This window comes from Melospiza melodia, chromosome 4 (assembly GCF_035770615.1).
Source record: "Melospiza melodia melodia isolate bMelMel2 chromosome 4, bMelMel2.pri, whole genome shotgun sequence".
NCBI lineage: Eukaryota > Metazoa > Chordata > Aves > Passeriformes > Passerellidae > Melospiza > Melospiza melodia.
In genome coordinates, this window is record NC_086197.1 from 15,343,860 (window position 1) to 15,356,424 (window position 12,565).

Genomic DNA, 12,565 nt, shown 5'->3' on the forward strand with positions numbered 1-12,565 from the left:
CGACGCTCCTACACCTATCTGCTGTCCTTTTCCACTTGCCACTTTAAAAACAGATGTCTTATTCTGTTTCATATTGTTGCAATTCTTCCTTGGTTTTTTTTTTTTGCTTCCTACTTTCCACAAACTCTTTTTCCTTTCTTTTATCTTTTTTTGATTATTCTGATTTTCTTTCCTGCTTTTGTTTACCCCATTGTCAGGCTGAAATGTCTTTTTTCTTCCTTTATTTCTTTTTTTGATCTGTTATCCCCTTCCCCTTTCCATCTCATCAAATCACTTCTGCGTATTGGAAAAATCGAACAGTCTGTGATGCAAAAGCATAGAAAACCCGGGGGTTTGCAAGCATTTCCACCACAAGAATAATTTCAGAGCAAAATGTTTTCCTATGAATGATATCTGCTGGTAGGAGCAAATGCACTGTGCTCTTGAAGTGTGCTGGCTCTAGGGCATTCTTCCAGCATTGCTGGACTTTTCCTGAATCACAGTTATTCAGATGTCATATTTTCCTGCAGTGATATTTGTCATGAGCTGCTAGGACACGTGCCTCTCTTTGCTGATCCCAGTTTTGCTCAGTTTTCCCAGGTAAGTTATTCAGTGGTAATATTATGTACATAATTAAACACAAAGTAATTTAGAGGATGATCCAAGAGCTGTGAAGGGTGGTGCAGATTCACCTTTAATCATACTGTGTAAGAGTGGCTGAGGTGGTTTATTTATTGCTTGAAGTCTGGACACAATTCACAGAGGTAAAAACATAAAGTCCAACTCCAAACATGATCTTGTGTGAGTTGCTTTTTGACAGAACCTGTGAAGCCATCATTTTAAAACCTTCCTGCAGATGTTGATCCTTCTGAGTGAAGTCACATAACTCATGAGTCAGATGGATTATTACCTCATGATGACATTCAAATGTTAGGGAAAATGGAGATTTTGTTTTGTTTTCTGTTAAAATGTCATCAGGGGCTGAGTGAGGTGTGGAACTGTCTCAGCTGTAAGCAGGGGAGAAGGCTGGAGAGGAGAATTCTTTCTGGGAGTGTTAATGTCTCTGGAAAAGAAGCCAAACCCTGGTGAAGCAGTAAACTTTTGGCTGCATCCTACCAGAAAACATGGAAATACACAAAGAGAAAGGCATAAAAACAGAAAACTTGGAAATACACAGAGAGAAAGACATAAAGGCTGAAGAAGGGAAGGGAAGGGAAGAAGGAAGGGAGGAAGGAAGGAAGGAAGGCAGGCTTGATGTAACATCTCAAAAGACAAAAGTCAGTTTGATCTCGTTAGCAAGTTTTCAGTATTGCCTTTAGGCTTTGCCCTTTCTCAGAACTGATGTTTCCTCCCAGATAAGCCCTGTACCTTGGCTTACAAGGATTTGATAAACTGCTCTAATGCCTTTGGTGTGTGTGGGAAGAGCCCTCTAAGTTTAGCACTATCCAGTCCTCACTAGAGCAAATCAAGGAAGGAACCTGGCTATATGTAGTCTCATGGGTTTGTCTTTTGAATCCAATTATTGCATGCCTCCTGGAAAAATCTCCATTAGCTCCCAAGGTATGAATAAGCTCTTTCAAATCATGCCCTGTCATTCAGGAAAAATAGCTCATTCAAGGCTCCAGGAAAACTCCTTTAATCAGGACCCATCAAAACAAAGAGAAATACATAAGGTGTGTAGGTGTGATTGATTTGCCTCCTTTTGTCCCTATCATTCATTGTAGGCTTGATCAAAAGCCTGTCAAAGCAAGAGGAAAATTTTATTTGACCTCAATGGGCTTTGTACCAGGCACAAAGGATCATGCCTTGTAAATGACATTTGGACAAGACCCTTTGTTCATTTTTGGAGAGATTTCTGGTTTAAAATTGATCTTGCATGATAGCAACATGTCCTGTAAACATTTGTGTGTGGTAGTAGGCAATGGTAACATTTAAAATGTGAGCAATTACATAAGATGGGCAGGAAGAATGTTTGCAATAAACAGCTTGAAGAATAATGGTTTATTGTTACAGGAAATTGGACTGGCATCTCTGGGAGCTCCAGATGATTTCATCGAGAAACTTGCTACGGTAATTTAATAAATGAGGGCTCAATTTTCCAAAGCTCCCTGTGCTGTCTTAATTCTGCTGCCACTGAAGTCACTGATAGAACTCCCATAGAGCTGAATGGGATCAGAGTGAAGACCACGATTGGAAAACCCTACCCTGAAACAGTTGCACTAAAGGAAAAATAGCTTTGGCACCCCTTATTCAAAGTGACAGTTGTGATTAAACACAGAAGCCCAAACGAGATTTCCTCCAGCACAAACACATTGGGCAAGAAAAGATTGTATGTTGCTACATCCCCACAGGAAATTTCAAGAGGCAGCTTCTGTAGCTATTCCACCTTCAAGCATCTCTTCCACTTTGCCAACTCTGAATACACTTTGTATTCAACACAGATCACCTGGATAGCTACTCTGAGACTACTGAGACCCTGAGTTGAAAACTGTGAATAAAACTGGGGGTGTTGCTCTGAGTTTAGTGCTTCCAGTGCCAAATGGGGGGCACCTGGGCAAAGAATTCCACCAGCTTTGACACTTGTGATAGATGGGGTAGTTTTTTCTGAGCCAGGGCAGGTATCCTTTCAAAAGGACAGACCCAGGAGTCAAATTAGGCCGCTCACCACTTTCCTTCTCTATTGCACCAACAGCCTGGTCACGCCGCTGCTGCAGTCAGATTCCCTGTGTGAAACAGGACTCAAACTTTTCTAAAATAAGGTTCAAACTTCCACTGGGTTGGCCAGCCAAAATAAAGCTTTATTGCTATAATTTCATTGCTCCTGCTGACAAAGATAAGCACAGTAAAACACAGCTTTGTTTGTCATGGAACTGAACTGATTCTCAGGCACAGAGAATCTAGTACTGTGCTTCTCTCCTAGGAGAAGAATTTCAGTCTGAAGGGACATTTATTGCATTTATTCACTTGAATTTGACACACAACATCATCTTATATAGAAATGAAAACTTTAAATGTATTCGAAATAAATGGTGTGCTTTTTATCTAGTAATAGTAAGTTTCTGTCTCATTTTCTTTCCAGGTTTATTGGTTTACCGTTGAGTTTGGGCTTTGTAAGGAAGGAGATTCCCTCAAGGCATATGGTGCAGGGCTGCTGTCTTCATTTGGGGAGCTGCAGGTGTGTTCTAGAAAATATTTCAAATGTGTTTATAATTATTCAAATTTATTTTCTGAATATCTTTGGGTCTTTGGTTTTGCTTCATTATTTGTGCACAGAAGTAGGATGAAATGTAGTACTTCATTGTAGATCTCTGATAAATGTGTAAGTGTATGGATACACAGGGAACTCACAGCTCCTTCTTTCCCAGTAAGTGACATTATCACTGTATCCCACAGGAGAAACTCTTCCCTGTCTGAAATGGAGGTGCTCTTGCTTTCTTTCACAGCATGTTCAAGCACTCTTACACTGAAATTAATTTCTTACCTTTTTGTTCATAGTATTGTTTGTCAGATAAGCCTGAGATTCGGCCTCTTGCCCTGGAGAAGACTTCTGTGCAGGAGTACTGTGTTACTGAGTTCCAGCCCCTCTACTACGTTGCTGAAAGTTTTAAAGATGCAAAAGAAAAGCTAAGGTACTCCAGTCATTCCAGAGAAGAACTCACTCTTGCCTGCTGCAAATACAGAGGATCTCATTGCCATAATGGGTCTTGGGTTGCCAATCATGTTTTGCGAGGCATTAGAAAAATCAGTGCAATGCTTCATGATAATAAACATTTTATATCCTCGGAATCTTGGGCAAAAATGAGTAGTAACAGGAATATACCTTATGCATGAAACCAAGAATTTGTGCTTAATGTAACCAAGGGCTTCATCTGTCTAACCAAAATGAAACAAAAAAAATTATTTGTTCAATTGCAGTGATACTAACATTTAAAGTCAAATCTGGCTAATTAATGCAAACCAAGTAACTTTACCATTACTACAAATAACAGTTCTTGTAAAAAAAAAAATTCACAGTATCTACTCCTTTTCCTCTGAAGTTATGTCCAGGTTCAGTTCTGATTCTTGGAACAGGAATTGCTCAGCCTGCGTTGGGGTTCAGCTTAATTTTCACCTTGACAATATTTCTATTCCTGTTAAAACACAAATGCACTGCCATATTTCTGGGTGTTAGTCAAGCTATGGGGTTCACGCTCAACTTATTTCTCACTTGGAGATGCCACACACAGGCTTGTCCCAGACCTGCAGTCCCTTGTCTTTCTACCATTCAAAGATAATTTGTTCTGCATCCCAAGATATTCTCCTGCCTCAGGCTCCCCTGCTCTGAGGCCTTCCCAGCTCACTGCCCTGCTGCTTCCTTAGTTGTCATAAATCTGCAGCTTTTCCTTGTGCCCTTTTCTCTGGGAAAATACCTGGGAAAGATGCTCTTCTCCTCTGGGCTGTGACACTGATATACAGCACACAGCTTCTGTCTTCTCTGTATGTAAGCAAGCTCCTTGAGGAAGGGGGAAATGCTGCAACAAAATACCTTGGAGCTTTTATAATTTGCTTCACTGATCAAACTGAAAAAAAGGGGTTAAATTGAAATAGAAGTTCTGGGGTTTGGTCCAGTCCCTGTGTTAGAGGCTTGCACCTGGACTTGTGTGTTTGTGAGTAAGAGAATACCTTTCTGAGAAATTATTCTGACACTGACCTGAAAGATCTCAGCTTAAGGAATTCATCTTCTAATTGGGATCTTGCCTTCAGCTGAGATTTAGCAAAGCCATCTTCTAATGTGATCTCTCCTCTTAGAAAAACTAGACCAATGCTGCTAAATTCATCATAACCAATATTTTTGGGTATTCATCATGTCCAATTCATCATAACATAATATTTTTTCACTGCCACACCTTGTGGCCTGTTCATACTGGGTCCTGTTTGAGACAATGTCCTTAACAAGGTTAATAATAAGGCTTAAACTGAAGAAGCTCTGTGAGGGTGGCATCCAGCATATTCCACAGTTCTGGGCGTATGGGATTTACCCTGCTGAGTCACAGTCTGTGTAGTGGGGCTCCATAATCAACTCCTGCGTGCTTCCCTTCCTCTTTCAGCAATAACTCCAGTAACACAAAGCAGATCTATAAGCCAGTATCCTGCTGGGGTCCACAAGGAGCCTGGAACAATAGCCCTGACCATCTCATCCCATTCAGAGCCCTTCTTTCCGCAATTCTGTGGTTATGCAAATTAATATTTTCCCAGGACACCAAAATCTCAATGCTTTTGACATGGAATTAACTGTTTTGCAAAAGAAGATGCTGCTTTACTCGAATAACTATAGTCTAGCTTTTAAATTACCTGCAAACTACCAGGTAATTTAAGAGCTAGACAATGACAAAAGTTTGGTGCCTCCTTGCTCCTTGGCATGCCAGGATGATGTAGATCCTTGACCTTAATTCCCCAGAAACTCAGACTTGGATTAGAATTCCTACCTTTTGCACTAATGACAGGAAAATGAGGTTTTCAAGCTTGGTAGATCCCAGTTGCTACACAGTTGGCCTATACCAGAAGCAGTGTTGCCATGCCAATAGCTTAGTTCTGTTCAGAAAAAAAAAAACAGAGGTGATAAGGACAAATGCAGTTTCAAGTGTGTTGTCGGTCTCAGATCAATCAGTAGGAATTTCAGTTATTTCTTCCCGTGGGTTTTCTTATCCCCATAATCAACAAATGCACACACCAAGAAATTAGTTAGTGGAAAAATAAAAATTAAACTGTACATTTGTTTATGCTTTTTCCCTCAGGAAATTTGCTCAAACAATCCCTCGTCCTTTCTCTGTCCGGTACAATCCCTACACACAGAGGATTGAAGTCCTGGACAATGCAAAGCAGCTGAAGAACTTAGCTGACACGATCAACAGTAAGGAACTCCACATTTGTTACCTTGAATTCCTCAAAACTTGGGTCAGAAATAGGAGGCACAAGGCAGATTCCATCTGGTTGCATTTTATGCTCTGAGCCTATCCAAGATAAGGCAGCACATATCTCCTTTCTCATGAAAAAATTACTTTCCAATTCTAGCCAAGCTCTAACAAGCATTTCCACTTGACTGTAACTTGCTAAATCTGAAAAACTCAGTTTTGGGGGAGCTGCTAGGAAATGGCAGATGGCCTTGAGGTGGATCCTGGCTGTTTTCAGTAAGGAAGAGAAGGAGAAGCCTGGCTTTGATCACATTTTCCCCCTCACATTGGCTAGCCTGCTGAGACGCAGCTCCTCTGATGCTGTGAGCCAGCCTTCTGTGGCTGATGAAGGCAAAGGGATGACTCTGCAGACACAGCTCCAGTAAAACCCTAATAAACATGTCCAGTTCAGCACTTCTGTGCTCACCTTGTTCTGTAAGAGAACAACTATAAAGGGAAAAAAACACGCAGGAGTGTTAGAATGGGCTGGTTCTGGAATTAACTGCTCTGATTATTTCCTTTGCAGGTGAGATTGGGATCCTTTGCAATGCCCTGCAGAAGATCAAATGAAGATTTGCTGTAACTTGCTCGTGACTAGAAGCTGCCTGTCTTGATCTAGCCTCAGTCTATTATCTTCCAGTGAACTGCATCAATAATTATGTTATATATCTTAATTATTAGAGATTAGCAGAGAAACAGACATCTATAGGTGACCCTCAACTCTTCTGGCCTTCACCAATCCATCTTTTTTCTCACTGATGTATAAAAATTACCTTATTCCTGGGAACCTGGGGGAAGTCTGCATATGTTTTGTGCCAAAGGTTAGCAGAAGGAGATCTTCACCATGCAGAGCATAATCTGCTGCACCTGTGAGGTCTGGGACCAGGGATGGGGTGTCAGTGATGACCAGAGTGATCCACCTTGCCTTCTCTCACAGCCACTCTCCACTCAGTGCCCCGCAGTTGTCCAAGGTTCCCATGGATCTGGAACTCTACACCTTCCAGGGTATGCAAGGAGATCTGCCAGGGTGCAAGGGGAGATTTCTCTTAACAGGCAAACTCACAGTGCATGGCTGATGTGTGAAGGCTACGTTTATTTTTTGTGAATGTCCTTCCCTGAGAGGTGTCTCTTAACTTTCTGGTCTCACAGCCTAGAAGGTGGGTACCAGCATCTGGAAATGGAGAGGAAGTGGCTTTTATAATGCAGCTGGAGATGCTGGGGCCTTCCAACTCCTCACCCACCGTGTCTGTGGCTAGAGTCCCCACAAAGCCATGGAAGGCCTGGCTCAGCTGTGCCCCAGTCTAACTGCCTTCCAACCCAAACATGTTATCTTTCAAGACAGGTCCTAAGTAATGACACCTTTTTGTATCTCCACTGCCCATCTGAGCATTAATCTCCTTTTTTTCTTTTGACGAAAGCAGTTTTAATTGTCCTGGAGTATATCTCAGCTGTGCCAGCAAATGGAACCAAAGGTGGCTCCAGCTTAACTCAACAGCTGAGCGTGGAGAGAGAAGAGTTTTGCTGTTCAGGAAGCTCTTTCTGTATTTACCCAATAAATTTCACTCAATCAGCATTAAGTGCCCTCTTGGACTGGTCCACATTGTATAATTCTTGTAGCTCCCTGGTTGGAGGAGGGAACTCATCATTGGAACATTGGAGCAGAATGGGGCAAGGCAAAGCTGAACTGCATTTCCAGCTTGAAGTAATTGAGCATCATGACACTAACATGGCTCAGGGGTCACATTTCTGTCAGAAGATTGAAAGATGGAGAGGGATTTGAAAGCCCACGAGTCTCATACCTGTGATAGCACTAATTTTGTATTTATAGTTTGAAAATCAATATGGCTTTCATGTAAGCATCATCCTTTAGGAAGATAGAAAATACAGTTCTTTTCATTATATATATGGTAGGTAATAACATTAATTTAAGGAAACCAGCTGGAATCCTTTTCAATAGACATATATTTATGCAAAATGGTATCATTTTGGTGCTTTGAAGTAACCTTTTTTATCTCAGTATCTTTTTATTCCTTTTTTTCTCATCACAATGTCTCTCTAGATCTTTCAATCTCACTTGACATGTATTTTCAGTGTGAAAGTAGCCCATATTTTTCTCTCTTAATATAATAGGACCCATGAGGTAACTGTATACTACAAAGAGGCAATTTCATCCCAAGGGTAAAGTCTTTCAAACTAATCCTCAGACAGCTTTCCAAGCTCCTCTGCTTCTGGCTTGAATGACAGCAGCAGTAGTTCTATAGTGATATTGAGAGCTCAGGATTCATGACTTTCTTTTATGTGCAAGTGGAATAGTTAGAGAATATTGATGCCACATGTCTGATTCTCTGTGCCTTAATACAGGTTTAAATGAGCAATAGTTCCAGCCAAAGCATCATGGAATGGCTGCTCAGCAAGAGATGAGCAAAAATTAAATGTTCAGCATTTTAAAAGCAGAGGAAATGTATGGAAAGTAGATTTTCTTGCAGAACAAATAATCTTGTACCTAAGTACTTTAAATACTACAAATAAATCACATTTTAAATAGTACTCCTTAATGGGTGACTTCTTATTTTCTTGTCTAAAGTTCCAGCTGTGTAGGAAATGCTTTTTGCATTATCAGACTGGTGTAAATCCTCCTTGTATGGTGAGCATCCAAATCAACCAGAATTAAATACTCAGGTAAGAGGTAATACCCATCTGAGGTGCTCTCCAGGACAGAAAAAGGCTCTCCTGGGCTGGTTGACAGTCACTCATCCAGCCAAGATTATGAAATTCCCTGATGTGTGCCATTACTTAGACATGCACAACCAAGCCCAGCTTCCTCTACATTTGCATACTCAGAAGTTTCTGGGTGCTGCTCTGACTAACCTACCCCAAGCTAATCTTTTAGGTAACCTTCCTCACTTCTATCCCACTGTGATCACATTTCTTGGCGTCCTCATGCCCAGCTCAGTTCCAGGTGATCAAAGAAGCTTTTTGTGAGGCCCTTTCCTTCACAGTGACCTTGGCCCAGGTCAATGGCTGTGATGGAAGGACGCCAGTCTGCACTGGTGGACACCTCTGGGTATCTTGAGATGCCTACATCTGACAGCAGTCTTGTAAAAGGGACATTTTAGTCCCTAAAAAATGCAGAAATTGCTGAAAAAGGGTTTAAGCACAGGAGCAGTCCACAGGAACGCATTGTTTTTAAAACTCCCTCTGCTGCTTCAGACCGTGCTGGCCGCTCTCAAAGACATTTTGATGTTCAGATGTAACCATCTAAATTAACCTAAATAAACTAAAAATATTAATGCAACATCCATCTCAAATGAGTGGCTCTCTGCTCATACAGGATAAAGATACCTGAAATGGTACCAGATTAAAAAAAAGAGCAGGTTGTTTGTGGTGATCAGATGTGGCCTTCTCCTGTACCAAACCTTGCCACCACTGCTGCAAAGGGAGGCCAGAGGGGTGGTCTGATCTCTGGACCTGCAGAATGGGGGTCCCCATCAGACCAACCCACAGGGGCTCTGGCACACTGTGACTTGAGGTATGAAGATATGGGTTCTCATATCCAGAAATAATTCTTTTTATGTCAAGTGTAAGGGAAGGGAAGATGTGCCTGTCCTGTCAGGAGCAGAGCTAAATCCCCCTGGAACTTATTCTGCCACCCACATGAAAGATGTGACCCTGGTCTTTTTGAGAGCCTATTTCACTGGGAGAGAAAATGGTCACAGAAACAGGTTCCAAGGGAGGAATGTAGCCTGGGGGCAGCATTCCACTCATGGAGGGGTAGGATAGAACAGGTTCCAGACCCTGTGGGTAGGAAAAGCTCAGAAACAGGCAATGGATTCTGACTCTGGCTGAGGTCTCTCTGGCACTCTCAGATCTCTGTCTGTGCAGAGGAGACAACACTCAGAATGGGCTATGATTTGGGAAAAAAGCCCATTGGTTCACTGGGGATGCAGATAATACAGAGAGAGTCCCAGTGAGGTGAGACAGAGTGGGGATGAAGGGCAGTCTCAGACTCTGTGCAGGCCAGTCCAGCCTGGGAGATGTAAATGGACCTCAGGCTAATCGATTGCCTCTCCACAAAGGAAGCCCTTTCCAGGGCTGAACAGCTTGCAGACACCTTCAAACAGAGCAGGAGGACTGCACTTTGAAGTCCCCAGGGGAGGAGGGCCATCTTGGCTCTTGCGCACATTTACGCAGGCAGCTTCCCTTGATGTGCCTGGCAAGGCCACCATAAATGTCCCTACACCCTACACAGAGCAGCCAGCCTGTGTCCCTGCTCCTGGCACCTCTGAGCTCACCACACACTGACACACTGCTTCTCCAGTCCCACCAGTTCCTCTGGCCATTGCCCCCACGCCCTCAGGCAGCTTCCACTCAATATCTGGCTGCGGCAATCCACTCCCCGATCTCCCAATGAAGACTGATTTGGTGGGGATGTCAGGCCCAAAAGAAGAGGCCAGCAAGGAGGAGATGTGTGGCATACAGTCACTGGACAGCCAAGGCAGCCTGGACTCCAGCAGGGAGGATGATGGAGAGTCTCTCATCCTGACCCTCACGCTCTACAACGTGAGGAAGACTGAGCTCTCCAAGGCAGCTGAAGTCTTTGAGGTACAGACTTCAATATTCCCTTCTTTGCTGAGCCTCTCTTTTGTCTCTACTGCCTTCATGTCTCACATCTCTCCCCCTCTCACCCTTCTCCTGCTCCTGCCTGCCTTACACCTCATGCTGCCTTCCCCCTTTCCCCCATCCTGGTTTTGTCCCAGCTGCTCAGAGAGGTGAGCTGGTCTCATGGAGGAGAGGGAGAGGGCTCTGGAGTGGGGAGCACCTGGGCACAGTCTTTTAGAAGAATCACCATTTCATGCCAGGGCTGCTTAGAGCAGATACCAATCAGTTGTTTCTTGCTAGCAGTTGTGGTGGCCAGCGTTTCAAGCACTCGGACTGTGGGGATGTCAGGAGCCAGTGAATTTTCTTTGCATATTTGGCAGGAGATACAAAGGCTATGAGAGCTGTGAACCACACAGGCATTATGTAGTCTGGACAATTGAAGTGCCCCTACCAGGTGCTCACTCTTATCTGGGAAAATGAATAACTCCAAATAAAAGTATTGTGCTTGTTACTTATTTCTCACCATTATTTAATGATTATGGTGCTATTATACATCAATAGATCTGCTTTCATTCTGGCAGGGTTTTAAGTTACCCAACCACTCATTTGCTATTTCTGCACAGATGAAATTCTACAGTCAACAGTATCTCATCTTTCATCTCCTTCTTTCTCTCCCCAATGCAATAGTGTTTAACCCTTAGCTCTGTCTGTATTTTAGCTCTTTGTAAACCAGTTGTTATTGGACTTCATTGCCTAACATGTTCTTCTAGTTAATCCCTCTTTTAGTCACCTTTTAAAGACATTGTAGAAATGTATCTAGACTTACCTGGATTTTCAGTCTTTGGAGAAGCTTCATCATATGAACACTTGGCTCTTGCAGATGTTTGAAACTCAAATCTATCACTTTGAAACCCGTCGAGCCAAAAAGCCCAAGAACTCTGTGGATGATCTTGACATTTTTGTTGAATGTGAAGTTCACAATGCTGATGTTGGTATCCTTGTCACCTCCTTAAAGAGAGTAGCAAAGGATGTGAAAACCAGCAGAGAAGACAAAGGTAAGACATGTATGCATCTCTTAGTGCAGTTCCTTTGGAGTAACTTTTTTTAGCTTTAGCTTCAGCTTCATAATAGTAATTCAATTAGTCTGGAAAGCCAGTCAGTGTGCAAATTCATTATTTGTCTCTGCATGGCTGCTTTCCATTGCCATTGGTGCAGAAAGGGAGGCACTTCATCATAGCCAGTGGAACTGAGGTGAGAAATGCTCCAGCAAAGAGGGAGATGGGAAGGACAGAACAGCAGAACAAAAAATCTGAGGAGAAACTAGAAACTCCTCAATGACAGGAAAGAGCCTTTTGTGCTGAAAGCTGTGCAGAGAACTGATCGCTTCAAGACAAACACAGAGCAGAGGGGTATTTTTCCTGTTTGCAGGCAGGAATGGGTGAATACAGCCCTTAGAGACCTTTGGTACAATCCTGAGGATGACAGAGGAGAAGATTGAGGGTCCAGTCTGCAGACTGAGCTCTCTGAGAATTGCCATGGGGTTTCCCTCTCTTGCCAAGGCCAGACAGATATTCCAGAGCACTTTTAACTTCCGCAGTCCTGTTTGGGCACCTTTGGGTGTTGTTTGAAATTCTCAGTCAGGCTAACATGAGAGGCAGCCCTCGTCAAGCTGCTCTCAGGATCTGTGGGCATTTGAAAAGGGCATCACTGTTATCAGGGAAACTGCAAAGCCAAAGAGGGATTTGGAGCTGGAGAAGAATTTCTTTAGGATTTCCTTGGGATTTGAGAGGTTTCAGGCCTGCCAGGACTTAGAACTACAATAAAAACTGTTAAAAGAGGGAGTGTTTATGGGTTTTTTTTGTAGGCAAGATGTGTATGGGGGCACACTGGGGCAGCTGTGGTCAGGTACATGTTTTGAGGGGATATGGAAATAGATGGCAGAAAAGGTGCCTTGCATGCAGAACCACTGGTACAGCCAGAGAGAAAGGCTCAGAAAAAAATTCTGGGTGCACATCAGCCATCATCTGTCAGACTGGTATTTCTTCCTACTTATCACA

The 12,565-nt window shown here is 42.9% G+C and overlaps 2 protein-coding genes across 2 annotated transcripts in view; both read left to right on the forward strand.

The window, feature by feature from the left end:
• PAH (phenylalanine hydroxylase) overlaps window positions 1-8,456 on the forward strand; it is a 36,604-nt gene extending 28,148 nt beyond the window's left edge. Inside the window, exons 9-14 of the mRNA XM_063153984.1 lie at window positions 510-579; window positions 1,993-2,049; window positions 3,059-3,154; window positions 3,475-3,608; window positions 5,754-5,869; window positions 6,436-8,456. Coding sequence (XP_063010054.1) covers window positions 510-579; window positions 1,993-2,049; window positions 3,059-3,154; window positions 3,475-3,608; window positions 5,754-5,869; window positions 6,436-6,479 — 517 coding nt within the window. The 3' untranslated portion in view covers window positions 6,480-8,456. The remainder of the gene's footprint in view (window positions 1-509; window positions 580-1,992; window positions 2,050-3,058; window positions 3,155-3,474; window positions 3,609-5,753; window positions 5,870-6,435) is intronic.
• Window positions 8,457-10,316: 1,860 nt separating this feature from the next.
• LOC134417136 (tyrosine 3-monooxygenase-like) overlaps window positions 10,317-12,565 on the forward strand; it is a 28,706-nt gene continuing 26,457 nt past the window's right edge. The window contains exons 1-2 of the mRNA XM_063153986.1: window positions 10,317-10,511; window positions 11,389-11,563. Coding sequence (XP_063010056.1) covers window positions 10,317-10,511; window positions 11,389-11,563 — 370 coding nt within the window. The remainder of the gene's footprint in view (window positions 10,512-11,388; window positions 11,564-12,565) is intronic.